This window comes from Ictalurus punctatus, chromosome 2 (genome assembly GCF_001660625.3).
Source record: "Ictalurus punctatus breed USDA103 chromosome 2, Coco_2.0, whole genome shotgun sequence".
Taxonomy (NCBI): Eukaryota; Metazoa; Chordata; class Actinopteri; order Siluriformes; family Ictaluridae; genus Ictalurus; species Ictalurus punctatus.
The window spans coordinates 15945630-15960221 of NC_030417.2; the positions used below are offsets into that span (position 1 = coordinate 15945630).

Consider the following 14592-nt stretch of genomic DNA (forward strand, 5'->3'; position numbering starts at 1 on the left):
GTGTTTTTCTGGATTTTCTTGTTGTTATTCTGTCTCTCACTGTTCAAATAAATCTACCATTAAAATTATAGAATGATCATTTCTTTGTCAGTGGGCAAACGTACAAAATCAGCAGGGGATCAAATACTTTTTTCCCCTCACTGTACATACATACATACATACATACATAAATACATACATACATACATACATACATACATACATACATACGAGTGCTCATTAACATCAATGCGAATCAGGTGCAGATAGTCATGTGACATGGTGCAGTGACCAATGGGAATCATAGTTTCGGGTTCATTCCTGTATATTCATGACAGAACCTGCTGCAGCCCCTCCCCCTCCTCCCGCTATTCACTCACTTATATTAACATAGACAGCTCCGGTCCACTTCAGATTCCTTTAGCATCTTTATCCCCTCAAAAAAGCACCTAGTGACAAATCTAGCAACTTTTTGGGCAAATTTTAGCTACTTTTCCTACTTTACTTTACTTTTACCTCTCTCTGCGGCTACACTGTTCAGCGAGTGGAAGAGAGGAACAGCACATTCATTCACTTTTAATTTTCCTTCTGAGTGAATAGTTTGAGAAAGACTGCTGATTACCGTGTAGTCTTTATAGGCCACGTTTCAGTCACTATTTCATACTCGTTCAGTTGTATGAAAACATGACAATATCTCTTGTATAGTCTTTGAAAACAACAACAACAAAGAACAGTGCTTGAAAAGTCCTTGAAAATCCTGGAATTTCATAAAGGAGCATCTGTATGAACCCTGTAATATTAGCCATGTTTGATCATAAGCAAGTTCATTTCCAAATTCAGTTATTTATTACTAACTATGTGTTCATTCTTAATAATCAGAGGACAATTTCCATTTGCATGATTTCATTGCTCCAGGGAACAATAGAGGAAATATGTGGCAAATTGAATTAGTTGCTTGCCAACTGTATGATTGTTCTTGAGGGTTTTTTTTTTCCCCAACAGACAGTTATTCATTCTCATTAATAAAGTATTGAGAGGAAAATCTGGTTTGCCTGTTTTCATTTATATCTATGTATTTCCGTAAATTTAGTTCATTTAGTAGATTTGAATTATGAATTAAAACAATATTGCGTGGTATCGTTATACTTCAGCTGGTATAGTATCGAAAGATATGTTTATGGTATTGTGACAACCCTAGTAGTTTATGTGGGGTAATTATGAATCGCCCAGAACCTGATATGGATAAGGCAGAAAAAAGTACCAGCATCTTGTGAGAAGTGCCAGTACGCAAGAAAAAGTCACGTCAAATGTAAAATGTAGAAGTGTTGGTACTGTTTACCGTTGAGTACAGGCCCACTTCGAGCACTGCACTAAGTACTCCCATGTGAATGTGTTTTACTCATGAAAGCAACTTGAACAAAGGTAACAAAACACAAGCTGTGAAGCTGTTCAGCAGTGTAGCCAACTTAATGAATTTGTTGCTAGATTTGATAAATTGTAGACCCATTTGGTTGATGTTGGAATTAAAGCACACCTATTATGATTTTAAAATGTCCCTAATTTTGTTTTAAAGGTCTCATACAATAAATTTACATGCATCCAAGGTCAAAAAATACTTTAATGTGTTCATAATTTAAATTTCTGCATTACCTTTTTCCCCAGTGTCAAAAACCGTTCTAAAGGATTCATTCTAAACTCCTTCTTTCAGAGAGCATACTTTGCTCTGATTGGTCAGATGTCCCAGTCTGTTGTGATTGGTCTACCACTCTCAGCGTGTGTAGAAAAGGAAACGCCCACTACCATAATGAGAATCAGCTTGTTCTGGAAAAAAAAAGAGTCTATTTTAACTTTATGCTGTGTGAATGATGCGGCTTATATGCGGCTAATAAACAAAATGAATTGTGAGTGATATGGTCTTCTGAAGTCATGTTTGATAAAATGCGAATTGCTCTGAAATCGTTACTATGGACAGGTGTCTGGTCTCATGGTTTGGACGAATTGTCTAGTGAGTACGTTCGGAGGATTATAATGCTAAAAATCATTTGAAACTGTCCTTATATCTGTGCTCTCCCACGGTTTTAAAATCGATCAAGATAAAAAAAAAAAACTCTAGTGTGTCCCTGGCCTAAGTGACAAAACTGTAGGTAATATTGGGACCATGGCTGAATAGGAGAGGTATTTCAATAACTACACTTAACAGCATGCACATGCACAACAATATAAATTTGAGCCTGAGTCCGATAGTGATGCATCGGAAGATCAACCCCATTCACCATCACAAGCATGACGAGAACAGGACATTTCTCACTGGTAACGTTATATGTAGTTTGACAGTAACGTGAGTTAGCCGGTTAGCAGAGGCTAAGAGCTAATAGGCTAACAGCTGTGCACTGGCTATACACAGATAAAAACCATGCATTTAGAATACTCTGTAGAAAATATATACATAAATAATTAATCAACTTACAGGTTGTGATCCAGAAGGTCCAAATAAAGTAGATTTCTGCAACAACAAGTAATCTAACTCTTTCGAGGCAACTACAACTGTAGTGTTTGAGGGCGGGTCAAAGCTGTTCGCGAGCAGTCGTGCAGGTTTGCCATTTCAGGATCCTGTTGTCTGTAGATTTACTGAACTTAAACAGTGTCATGTAGCTCTGGGACAACGACTGCACCTGCAAATGCCCCTGGAGGATGGGTTTGAACTAAAGATCACAGACAAGACATCTACCACTCGTTTCATTTTAAAATTTAGAAAAAACCAAAGTAACCCACCAAAACCAAATCACCCAAGATGGCAGTTTGTTAAAGATAATAAAATTATGATACTAACCAGTGCAGAGAGGAGCGACTCTGGAACATACACGTTAGATATTTATGATGCAAACGGGAATACTAAAGGCCGTTATACTTTCCGGGTGAACATTTAAGGTAGGACCACACAACCTCTAATCACATCACACAGGACACTAGAAAATGACTACGTTTACATGGACAGCAGTAATCTAATTATTGAACTTTCTCTGAGTAAGATACTGTAATAATGTGATTAAGGTGTTTACATGAGTCGCTTTTGAATACTCCTGTCATGTTCCCGTTTGACATGCTTTAGAACATAATTAGATTAACAGCAAGCGTCATTATGTCACCGCGCCACACAGTTCGATGTCCCTCCAGAATTTCACGTATCAACATACAGTTAGTCTACGTTATGGTACCGTATACAGTTTTGGGCGTTTTTTATTTAATTATTTTTACGAACGCTTCAAGTGCAGTTAATTATTTGTCATGCTGTACATGCAAATAGACTGCTTGAAACTGCTTGAAGCCGTGGGCTGCGTCTCAAACTGTGTACTTGCCGTCTATATTGTAGCCGAGATACATGTATTTTTCCCCACTACAGGCCTATAGTTGGCAAATATGCGGTTTGGGATGCAGCCAAACTCTCTGGTTCGCTGTAAAATGCTGAGAACTGCCATGTGTGAACGTGTCCTGTCGCAAAATGCGTTGAAAACTCTCACACGATGTTCATAATGTGATTAAGGTGTTTACATGTCTGTAATACATGTCCATAATGCGACTAAAACAGGAGTACTCCACCTGTCTTAATTCGATTAGAGCTTAATTCGAGTATGACCTTAATTAGATTAAGGTAAGTAAAAATTGCTGTTTACATGGTAGTTTCTTAATCAAAGTATGGTCTTAATCGGGTTAAGAGTGGATTATTTTTGTCCATGCAAACACAGCTAATGTAAAGCTGAAGATATTAATAAAATCAGCATTACACTTCTTGAGGTACAAAGCACTCAATTTATGATTTAAAAAAGTATGTCTCTGTGAAGTGTTTTTGCTGACATACGTTTATGTCTTAAAAAAAATCTTCCTCTGTATTTGTTGAATATCATTGTTCTACTTTAATATGCCATTATGCGTCAATCTAGACGATGATATAATGGCACAGCTTATGGTTTTAAAACTGCCTTGAATTTTTACCTAATATCTCGCTGTAGCATTAATTATTAGTTCTTAATTCCCCAGTATTTTAGAAAATATGGTGGTGGAGAAATGCAAACTGCTGTACAATGACATTAGTTGAAATCACTGAACTGAACTGACTATTGTAGTTTGGTCCAGACTGAGCTGTAATGTACTGTGACCTGAACGTGCAAAACATATTATCATTCCAAAAATATAACAGCAAATCATGAAATGCAACAGAGAACCAAAATGACAACAACAAATATAGAAGCAGACAGCACACACACACACCCCGCCCCAAAAAACAAACAAACAAGCAAACAAACAAACAAACAAACAAAAAAACACGTTACCAAATTCACCACAGTAAGACCAAAAACACAACAAGAAATATGAAAACACAAAATCAGAAACACATCAACACTATCTCAAAATGTAAAGGGACGGTACATATTTAAAACCACATACTTGCTGATTGGATACAATACATGTCAGTCTGAGAGAAGGTGGAAACAGGGAGATGTCCATATTTCATCTTGAAGTCCATATTTCATCTTACAGTATGATGAAATATGGACCTACATGAATCTACTGATGCTTGTATTTGTGTTTATTTTCATCAAGAGCATTTGTACAATGTAATTTTAGATGTGTTGTCACCTTTATAGTCACCTAAAGGCCACATGAAATATCTCATTCTGATTAACTGATTTCCACTAAGCTATATAAATAACAGCTTGGAAAAGGTGGCATCCTTTTTCCTTGTAATAATCACAACAATCAGCAATCAGCAACAAGTATGTGATCTTCAATAAAGACATACACGTTTATTTAATTTTTTTGTTCTTAATTTGCTGTTATGTTTTCTGGTTTAAGTGTTGCATTTTAAAAAAACACAGAAAAAAAAAACAATCATTGAAACACACAATCATACAAAAAAAATCTATGTAGTAATTAGTAAATTCAGATGTAAATGCAGTGTTTATTAATTCTTTAGGGGAAAACCATTTTTCATAGCTAAGCATTGTTCTGTCATGTATCAGGAAACTCTGGACTCCAGTTCCCACCAGCCACTGCACTGCACTACATGTCACATGACCACCTGCACCTGATTCATGTTTCTGTTAATGAGCACTCTTGTACATACAGCCATTGTCTGCACTGTTTCTGTCTTTTGCTGTCTTAGACTTTCGTGTTCCATGTTCCCGTGTTTTGTTTCATGCCACAGTATTTTGCCTAGTTGTCTTAGTGTTTTTGTTTTGTTCTTTGATTGTTTAAATAAATGTTATATACTGCGATTGTTTCTGAGCCCATCCTTGATTCGAGTCAGAACGAAAGACCTTCAATCGGAAGCAGCAGTTCGCCAGGATGCCACCGATTTTAGAGGAGTACTTCGCCACGCTAAGCCAAGAGGCGGAGGATTACCAAGCTGCTCTACGAAAGCAGCAGGTCTCCAGGAATTACCTGGCCTTCAACTCCCCTCCCACGTTCATGAAGGACTACGCCATGCCACGCCAACAGGAGGGGGTAGTCTGTGGTCGGGGCTAATACCATCTCCCACCCTCCCTACCCTATTATGGATCTCATTCAGCCTTCCTGCTCGGCCGTGGACGTCGCTCCGCCTTCCTGCTCGGCCGTGGACGTCGCTCCTCTTCTTTGCTGCGCGCCGTATATCACTCCCCCTTCCTGCTCCAAGGAGGACGTCGTTCCCCCCTCATGCTCCGCGGAGAGCATCGTTCCTCCCTTTTGCCTAGCGGAGAACCTTGCTCCCCTCTATGGCCTCGCGGAGATCTTTGAGCTTCCCTCTCCTGTCCTGAGGAGGAAGTTGTCCCGCTGTCCTGCCATACAGACTTCACTCTGAACTCCAGGCCTGCTGGGGGCGTCGCACCTTCTTTTTGCTCTGCTGGGGAGGCCGCTCAGTCTCCTGGTTCTTCTGGGGACATTTTGCCCAGGGGGCCTGGACTGCCAGATGGAGGGGGTGCATGTCTGGGCACTCCGGGAGTACCGCCCTTGGGGGGGTTCTGTCACGTATCAGGAAACTCTGGACTCCAGTTCCCACCAGCCACTGCACTACATGTCACATGACCACCTGCACCTGATTCATGTGTCTGTTAATGAGCACTCTTGTATATACTGCCATTGTCTGCACTGTTTGTTTTTCGTTGTCTTAGACTTCCGTGTTCCATGTTCCTGTGCTTTGTTTCATGCCACAGTATTTTGCCTAGTTGTCTTAGTGTCTTTGTTTTGTTCTTTGATTGTTTAAATAAATGTTATATACTGCGATTGCTTCCTAGCCCATCCTTGATTTATGACATGTTCATAGTAGGGATGTAAATGAAGTGGTATTAAGCAGTCGTGCAGGGCCCATGGAGCAACTGAATGATCACTGATCTACTTTTCTTTTGCAGGAAACTTCAGCAGGTTACTTCACCAGCTCTCCGCTCCATATCTGTGTTCATAGTGTAGCTATCTGACTACTAGCTTTCAAACAGAAACAAGAAAAATGCAATAGCTATTCGTGATTCATTACATCATTACAGCAGCTGGTATCCAATAAAATGTGATTAAACAAAAGGAATGCATTCATAATCGCTATAATACATATTATTATTTCCTAATATTATATGCAGTTTAATAGTTACTTTTAGCCTTTCTTTTCTCTATCAACATCATTTTCCAATCTCAGAGCCTAGATTATTGCTGTTGGTTGATAGAATATGTTAAATAATAAACAAAATCGTTGTATCAGTTTCTAGTGTTGCTTTTCATGCTTAATATTATGATTTTTTTATTTTCCTGCAGTGACCAGTTCTACACAATCTACTTATGGTAAGTCTCTCAGTTCATCTATTTTTCTCATGTTCTTATATTCCCTCCCTTAGACTAATGATTACTTTCTGATCAAAGCACAGCAAATATCTAGGATACTTTACCTTAAAACTTCTTCTAAAACATGATTCCAGCAGCTTTCTTGATGAACCAAGTGCTAATCTTTTAGAGTTGTTTCTCTTAAGCTTTATTTTTAATATTCTAAAATACAGTTCTTATTTATGCATGACTCTTAGTAATGATTCAGTTCACTTTTTATTAAATCAGTCTCTTTAAGACATTATGTGATGAGCTTTGTGACACTGGAGACTTGGCAGTATTTAGAGGATCCATGTGTGGAATCAAGAAACAGTCCAGAAATCAGCGTCTGTAAAGCTTTCCATGTACAGGGTACAAAGTTAAAAAAATTATTGCATTTTCTACTATAAAATAACTATAATAGAATATATGTACAAATAATATTCAAAAGCATTATAAAGCAATAAAGAACAAGTAGTGTCATACTGTGTCAGTACTTACACACACAACTGATTGGCCAATCTAAATGTTTGTGTTTGTAAACCTAAAACTGTATAGCGTATATGTATAGAGTAAGGGCTGATTTTATGTGTCACTCACTTTCACAGTTTAAACTGAGTTTTGTTTGTAATATGAATTTATTGGGTATACGTTAGGGGGAAAAAGAAAGTAAAGTGTGTGATCATGCAGAATCAAACTGTTATTATGACAGTTGGAACTGATATAAAGCCTCTCACATTATATTCACATGTCACTAAATCATAATTGTAGATTTGTGTAAATAAATCCATTAAACAATGTCATTATATCATCGAGTGTCACGCAAAAATAAAATACAGGATGAAAAATCTGATCCACTCACGTTTGTTGTTAATTTATAGCTGTCCAATGCAGAGTTTTATCATAGTGGAGACATTTTATTAAAGAAAACAGTCTAAGAAACTAACAGTGTGAGTAGGTCTAAACTGATATTTTGCTGCTTAGGTTCCTGCCCAGACATACAGAATTAACTAATCTGTCCCTGGTCACCTCAGACAGTATCAATTTCATATCTGGAATAGACGTAAACAGTGACATGACATCAGACACCATGGTCCTATACCACGGTCCAGCTTTTGTGATTGTGAGGAGACCAGAATGACCTGGCTGTTGTGAGATGTAGACCATGAAAATGTGAAAAATATTTCATACACTTAAAATGGTTTCTTAGTGATTTTAACCAAATATGTGCACTTATTTTCAGTTAATGCGTTGGTAAACCCTTGAAATATATATATTTTTATTACTGCAGTTTGAGATATTATACAACTCCAATTCCAAAATAGTTGGGACGCTGTGTAAAATGTAAATAAAAACAGAATGCAATGATTTCCAAATCTCAAACCCATGTTATTCACAATAGAACATAGAAAACATCAAATGTTTAAACTGAGTAAAATGTACCAATTTTAGAAAAAGAAAATAAGGTAATTTTGAATTTGATGGCTGCAATATGTCTCAAAAAAAAGTTGGGACAGGGGCCATAAAAGGCTGGAAAAGTAAGTGTTACTAAAAGTAAGCATTTCTCTGTGCCCAGAGCAACAGTAGTGCTACGTGGGAGATGGAGGATAGTGTGGGGAGACTGAGTGTTGTCGTCGTCAATGCATGACTTCAATGTGCATACTTTCAGCTTTAAAGCTATTTACATCCAAACTGGGTGAACAGTGTAGGAGTTATTGCACTTTATATACGTGGCCCTGTTCTTAAATGGGCCAAATGTAATTGGAAATTTGGCTGCTCAGCTGTTTCACGGCCATGTGTTATTCCCTCATTATTTCACTTATAAAGAAGCAGATGAACAGGTCTAGAGTTGGTTTCAAGTGTGGCATTTGCATTGCAATCTGTAGTTGTTAACTCTTAATATGAAGTGTATGCTGTCTCTCTTCCATCAGAGAGACTGCAAACACATTAGATATGGCCAAAAAAAAAAGGGGCAACCACATATAAAGAGTGCTGCAGTTCCTACAATATTCACCTGATTTTGATGTAAATTAAAGCAACACATTTGTTTGGGGATGTGCAAGCAACGGGATGGAATGGCCCATTGTTACAACACCTAAAGAAATCCAGGTTAAATAGAAGAAGGATTTCTCCTTACTATAAACAACACAAGAAACCAATCAGCAACAAGAATGTAACGTTCAATAAGGACCTTCCTTTCTCTTTTGAATTAATGCTGGTGTGTGTTTTTGAATTTGCTGTTGTGTGTTTTAGTGTTGCTTTTGTAGTTATGGCTTGGTATTGTGTTTTACACTTGGGGGCCACCATTGTAATTAATCCTGAGGTGTTTATCTCTAATCTGCACCATGGTGTCCTCACTGAAAGAGACAATCAACTGCTTGTCCCCTGAGGTCAGAAAAGTGTACTGTTCTGCTGATGGAGACAATCTCCGCTCTCACTGGAATTCTGATTGAATCAAATTTACTCAGCTGGAGGACAAGAACAGTGGTTTCCTGCTGGATAAAAACCATCCTGGAAACATCAGCTGCCATGTAGAAAATCATGTCAGCCATGACCACAATACAATTACGATCCACCCATGTCCCGATGAGTCTGTATTTTTTAAATAATGACAATAACAATAACAGGGAAAACAATCTGCTATGTAGAGGATCACATCATTCAAGGACATATTAGCATTAATTATTAGCATTATTAGCATTGTTTAAATTTTGGGGCAGAACCATGGTCTAGATGGAGAGATTATATCTCTGGTCTAGCCTGGGAACGCCTGGGTGTCCCCATGGAGGAGCTGGCAGAGGTGGCCAGGGAGAAGGAGGTCTGGGCATCTCTGCCCCCGTGACCTAGACCTGGGTAAGCAGAAGAAAATGGATGGATGGAAGAATTAAGATGACTTCTTGTAATTGCCTGATGCAAAAATGCCATGCCATGTTGAAAATCACGTCAGCCATAACCACAGATCCATTGAACTCCACTCATGTTCTGGTGAGTCTGTCTTTTTTTTTAATAATAATAATAAATTTAGCAACAGTAGCAACAACGATGAAGCATCAGCATTAATGTGACTGCTCATGCGCTGGTGAGTCTGTCTTTTTAATATAATGATTTGACAAACAAAAAACAATGCAGCAATTTATGAATACACAGGCAAATTTTATTTTTGCTCCATTAATGGAAATAGATCCTGAAGGAGCCACACTCACTTTATAGCATGTTGGCTAGCTAGCTCAAATTAATTTGTACTGTCCTGTTTTACTTCAGGTGAAATTGGGGTCCTTTCTTCCTTTTCATCTTCAACTCATGAGCTTTCATATTTTAACCCAAAAGTTATATAAAATGAAAGTATTTTTTGCCATGTCCACTGATGATGTCACTAACACTTCTGTACAATGGTTCTTACTTACACTCACCATCCACTTTATAAGGAACACCTGTTCACCTACACATTCATGCAGTTATCCTATCAGCCAATCATGTGGCAGCAGCGCAATGCAAAAAATCAGGGAGTTACGGGTCAAGAATTTCAGTTAATGTTCAGAATTTCTGTGACTTTAATCATGACTTGGTTTTTGGTACCAGAAGGGCTTGCTTGAGTATTTCATAAACTCCTAATCTCACTGACATTTCACACACAACAATCTCTCGAGTTTACACGGCATGATGCAAAAAAAAATAGGAGAATGGCCAGATTGGTTTGAGCTGTATATTAATTCATATAATCACTCTTTTCAACTGTGGTGAGCAGAAAAGTATCTCAACCTGCAAAAACATTGAACCTTGAAGTGGATGAGCTACAGCAGCAGAAGACCACATTGGGTTCCCCTCCTGTCAGCCGAGATCAGGAATCTGAGGCTATCATGGGCACAGGCTCACCCAAACGGGACAATTAAAGATTAGGGTAAAGAGTCACTTATTTTTTCCAGTCATCATCTGTCTAGTTTTAGTGAGTCTGTGCCCATGATCACCTCAGATTCCTGTTCTTGGTCCTCTGCTTTTGTAGTCCATCTACCTCAAGATTTGATGTGTCATGCATTCTGAGATGTTTTTCTGCTCACCACGGTTGTAGAGTGTTTACTTGACTTTTGATTTACTATAGACTACCTGCCAGCTCAGACCAGTCTGTTCATTCTCCTCTGATCTCTCTCATCAACAAGGTGTTTCAGCCTGCAGAGCCTCCTCTCACAGGAGGTTTTTGTTATTGTTGTTGTTGTTGTTGCTGTTCATACCATTCTGTGTAAACTCTAGAGACTGTTTTGTGTCTGTATGTGTGTGTGTGTGTGTGTGTGTGTGTGTGTGTGTGTGTGTGTGTGTGTGTGTGTGTGTGTGTAAATCCCAGGAGATCAGTAGTTTCTGAAATACTCAACAACCATGCTACAGTTAAAGTCACACTTTTTCCCCATTCTGATGTTTGATGTGAACATTAACTTAAGTTTTTGACCTGTGTCTACATGACTTTATGCAGTGTGCTGCTGCCACATGATTGGCTGATTATAAATCTGAATGAATGTGCAGGTATACAAGTGTTCCTATTAAAGTGGACAGGGTGTTTGTTTACTTGTATAATTCTACATCTATATAACATGGTGTTATGCAGATTTTTAAATCTTCAGAATAGCCAAGGTGGTCAGTGCTGTGTTTACTAGATGATCTGATTAATCTGACCAGTTGCACATAGTGTAATAATGGTAGGTGAATGGTAGGTGGTAGGTAACCGAATGGTGTTTCAGTTCCTCTAGTTTTCTGATTCCCTCATTTGTCTGTATGTGCTAATTCCCATGCTGTAAAAATTACTCACTGACCAAAACACAACAAAAATAATTTAAAAAAAACCCTTCTCTCTAACAACCTGAATCACTCAGCTTCGTCCCCCCCCTCTCAGGTTTTATGGTGGTGTTTTTGTCTGTGTGGATCTTTCAAGTCATCATCCTGCTGTCTCTGTTAGTGGGAGCATACATCTACCCCAGAATCTACAGGAAACAGAGGACATCTGAGAGTAAGACTTTAATACTTAACAGCTTGGAAAATTATCACATTACCAAAGTCCATATTCAAGTATGAGTATGTGCTAACATGTAAAGACAGAAGAACATGAGCAGCTAGAAAATGTAATGCCTAAAGGTCTAAAGCTTCCATGGTGATGTAAGTGCGGTGATCACCTGCGCATCATTTCCTTCCACAGTTCAGGAAGCTCTGTAAACCTGGATTAGGAACAGAAGAAGCAGATCTCCTCTATGCAAGCAACCATCACTCTGTGTCTCATTCAGACTGAAGCATGTGAAGAATACAACCATCAATAACAGATGGCTAACAGACAACATAAATTTAATTCCTCAATCCACAAAAAAACTCAAATAAATCAGCCTCATGATTCCTGTAGATTCGTTGAGGCACCGAGTGCTAATTTTCAGTTGTTTCTGGTATTCTTTCTTTTTTTAATATTTTAAAAATAATGCAATGCTTTGATACAGTTGTTACAAACATGCCAACAATGCTTTTGTGGGAATGATTTTAATAAAGTTTTTGAAATGTAAATGTAGGTATATGTACTGTACGTGTGAATGCTGAAATAAAGTCTTTTTTTTTTTTTTTTTAACTGACACACCTAAACTCACTGTTCTTGATTGTTCTCTTAATTATGATGTAACTTTTGAGTTCTAAATTCCACAAATTAAATCATTCCAAAAATAAAATGCTGTACTGTCTGGTCTGTATTTAATGTAGGGTGCAGTTAAGGAGGAACAGTGGCAGGAAGAAAGCCAACATCAAGAGGGGCAACCATTGAGCATAGACACATCCAACAGATGGCCTTTAATATATCTTAAAGTTTTAATCCAAACCTAAATAACTCCAAAACAACTATAATTTTTTAAATAATATTAACATAAATCCGATGAAAACAGTTTTCATAAAAATGTGTTTTGGGGGAAGCTCTGTAGCTCCAATAAATAGACAAAATATTGTTCTACTCAAATAAATAATATTCCAGCATGTTGGAGCTTGTTAAAGACAATTGGTGGATGAGTTTGCAAGGAGAAAAGTAAGGGTGACAGCAGTCGCCTAAGGTAAGACTACCTTTTGCTTACTACAGAGACTACTTAAATGCTTGTAATGCATTAATTTGTTCATTTTATTTTGCATGGGCAGAGTTGTGGGGTGAAGCAATCATGGGTCTCTGCATTGATTGAAACACATTTCACTCAGCATCAGACTGTTTATTATCCAACTCTATAAACAAACTAGTAAGATTTTTGCTCAATGGACCCACTAAACACATATTTACACTTCTACTGTAGTTATATAATAACTAGAATAGAGGAAGTGAGTGGTATGTTACTTTTATTTTAAAATATAAAATAAACATGACTTTACCAACAAAAAACATATTCCCCGAGATGATAAAGATGATAAAACTATTATAATAACCAGTGCAGAGAGGAATGAGTCATACACTTTAATCACCTTTGATACAAACAAAAATATTAAGATCAGCTATATGCTCCAGCTGAAAACTGAAGGTAGGACCCCACAACCTCTAATCACATCACACAGCACACTACAGCAATTGTACCAAAAAAGTATGATACCTTAAGAATTGACGCCTGAGGTTTGCACCCCTGCTAAACACATGGGCAGAAACATTTCTGTCAGCCATGTCAAAATTTTTTTTTTTTTTTTTAGTTTTTGTTTTTTTAAAAACATGTATATATGGATGTATTATATTTCACATTGCCTTTGGTGTATTGTCATATTTCTGCAGAGCCTCTGTTTATATTATATTTGCTCTCAAATAAAGCAGTGTTGTTTTTGTGGTGGTACTGTGGAGAAGTTAGTGCTGATGACATCATAAGTGGATCATTGTTGACTGGGATACTGGCTTCGCTGTCTATCAAAACTAGAATCTCATAGGACTCCATTATTATCATGGTGAATGCAATGGGATGGTAGACAAGGAAAGGAAAGGAGAGAAATGCAGAGAAAGACTTAAAACAAATAAATAAGATACAGTTTTATAATTATGTTTAATAATTATGCAGTTTAATAATTATATCTCTCAGTTCCTCTATTTTCTCATGTCCTCAAGCGTCTGTATGTGCTACATGTACGTGCTGACAGCAAGGTGTGGTTTGTCAGTAGCTACTATACATAGTGACCCAGATGGTTTTTGCCAATCAGAGAAAGAGGAAATGATACAGTTCCCTCCACTAATATTGGCACCCTTGGTAAATATGAGCAAAGAAGGCTGTGAAAAATTGTCTTTATTTTTTATATTTTGTCCATAAAATTCACAAAAATACTCTGCTCTCATGGATATCAAACAATTGCAAACACAAAACAGGTTTATGAAAAAAAAAAAATCTTTGTTAAATATAGGTGTGCAACAATTATTGGCACCCCTATGAATTTATCTGAGTATCTGTATTTTCCAATTGATATTTTGCATTTTTCTAGTACACCTGATTAGGAACAGGAAATTGTTCAACCAAGACTTCCTGTTTTACAGGGGTATAAATATGAGGTAACATATATGCCAAATTCTCTTAGTCATTCATAACAATGGGTAAGACCAAGGAATATAGCTGTGATGTGTGATAAAAGGTTGTTGAGGTTCACAAAATGGGAAGTGGCTATAAGAAAATAGCACAAGCATTGAAAACGCCCATTTCAACCATCAGGGCAATAATTAAGAAGTTCCAGTCAACTGGAAATGTTATGAATCGACCTGGAAGAGGGTGTGTGCCTATATTGTCTCAATGCACCGTGAAGAGGATGGTTCAAGTTTTGGGGTCAGAA

The 14592-nt window shown here is 37.6% G+C and overlaps 1 protein-coding gene and 1 long non-coding RNA gene across 3 annotated transcripts in view; both read left to right on the top strand.

Moving 5' to 3' along the window:
• LOC108280967 (uncharacterized) overlaps window positions 1-6855 on the top strand; it is a 119360-nt gene extending 112505 nt beyond the window's left edge. For both annotated transcript variants that reach the window (XM_053688384.1, XM_053688385.1), the window contains one exon: window positions 6757-6855. In XM_053688384.1, the coding sequence (XP_053544359.1) occupies window positions 6757-6836 (80 nt within the window). In that variant the 3' untranslated portion in view covers window positions 6837-6855. The remainder of the gene's footprint in view (window positions 1-6756) is intronic.
• A 2655-nt stretch (window positions 6856-9510) lies between these two features.
• On the top strand, window positions 9511-12485 carry LOC128635432 (uncharacterized). The gene is made up of 3 exons (XR_008398405.1): window positions 9511-9786; window positions 11681-11794; window positions 11981-12485. It is a non-coding gene; the product is annotated as an uncharacterized LOC128635432 (long non-coding RNA).
• The last annotated feature ends 2107 nt before the right edge of the window (window positions 12486-14592 follow it).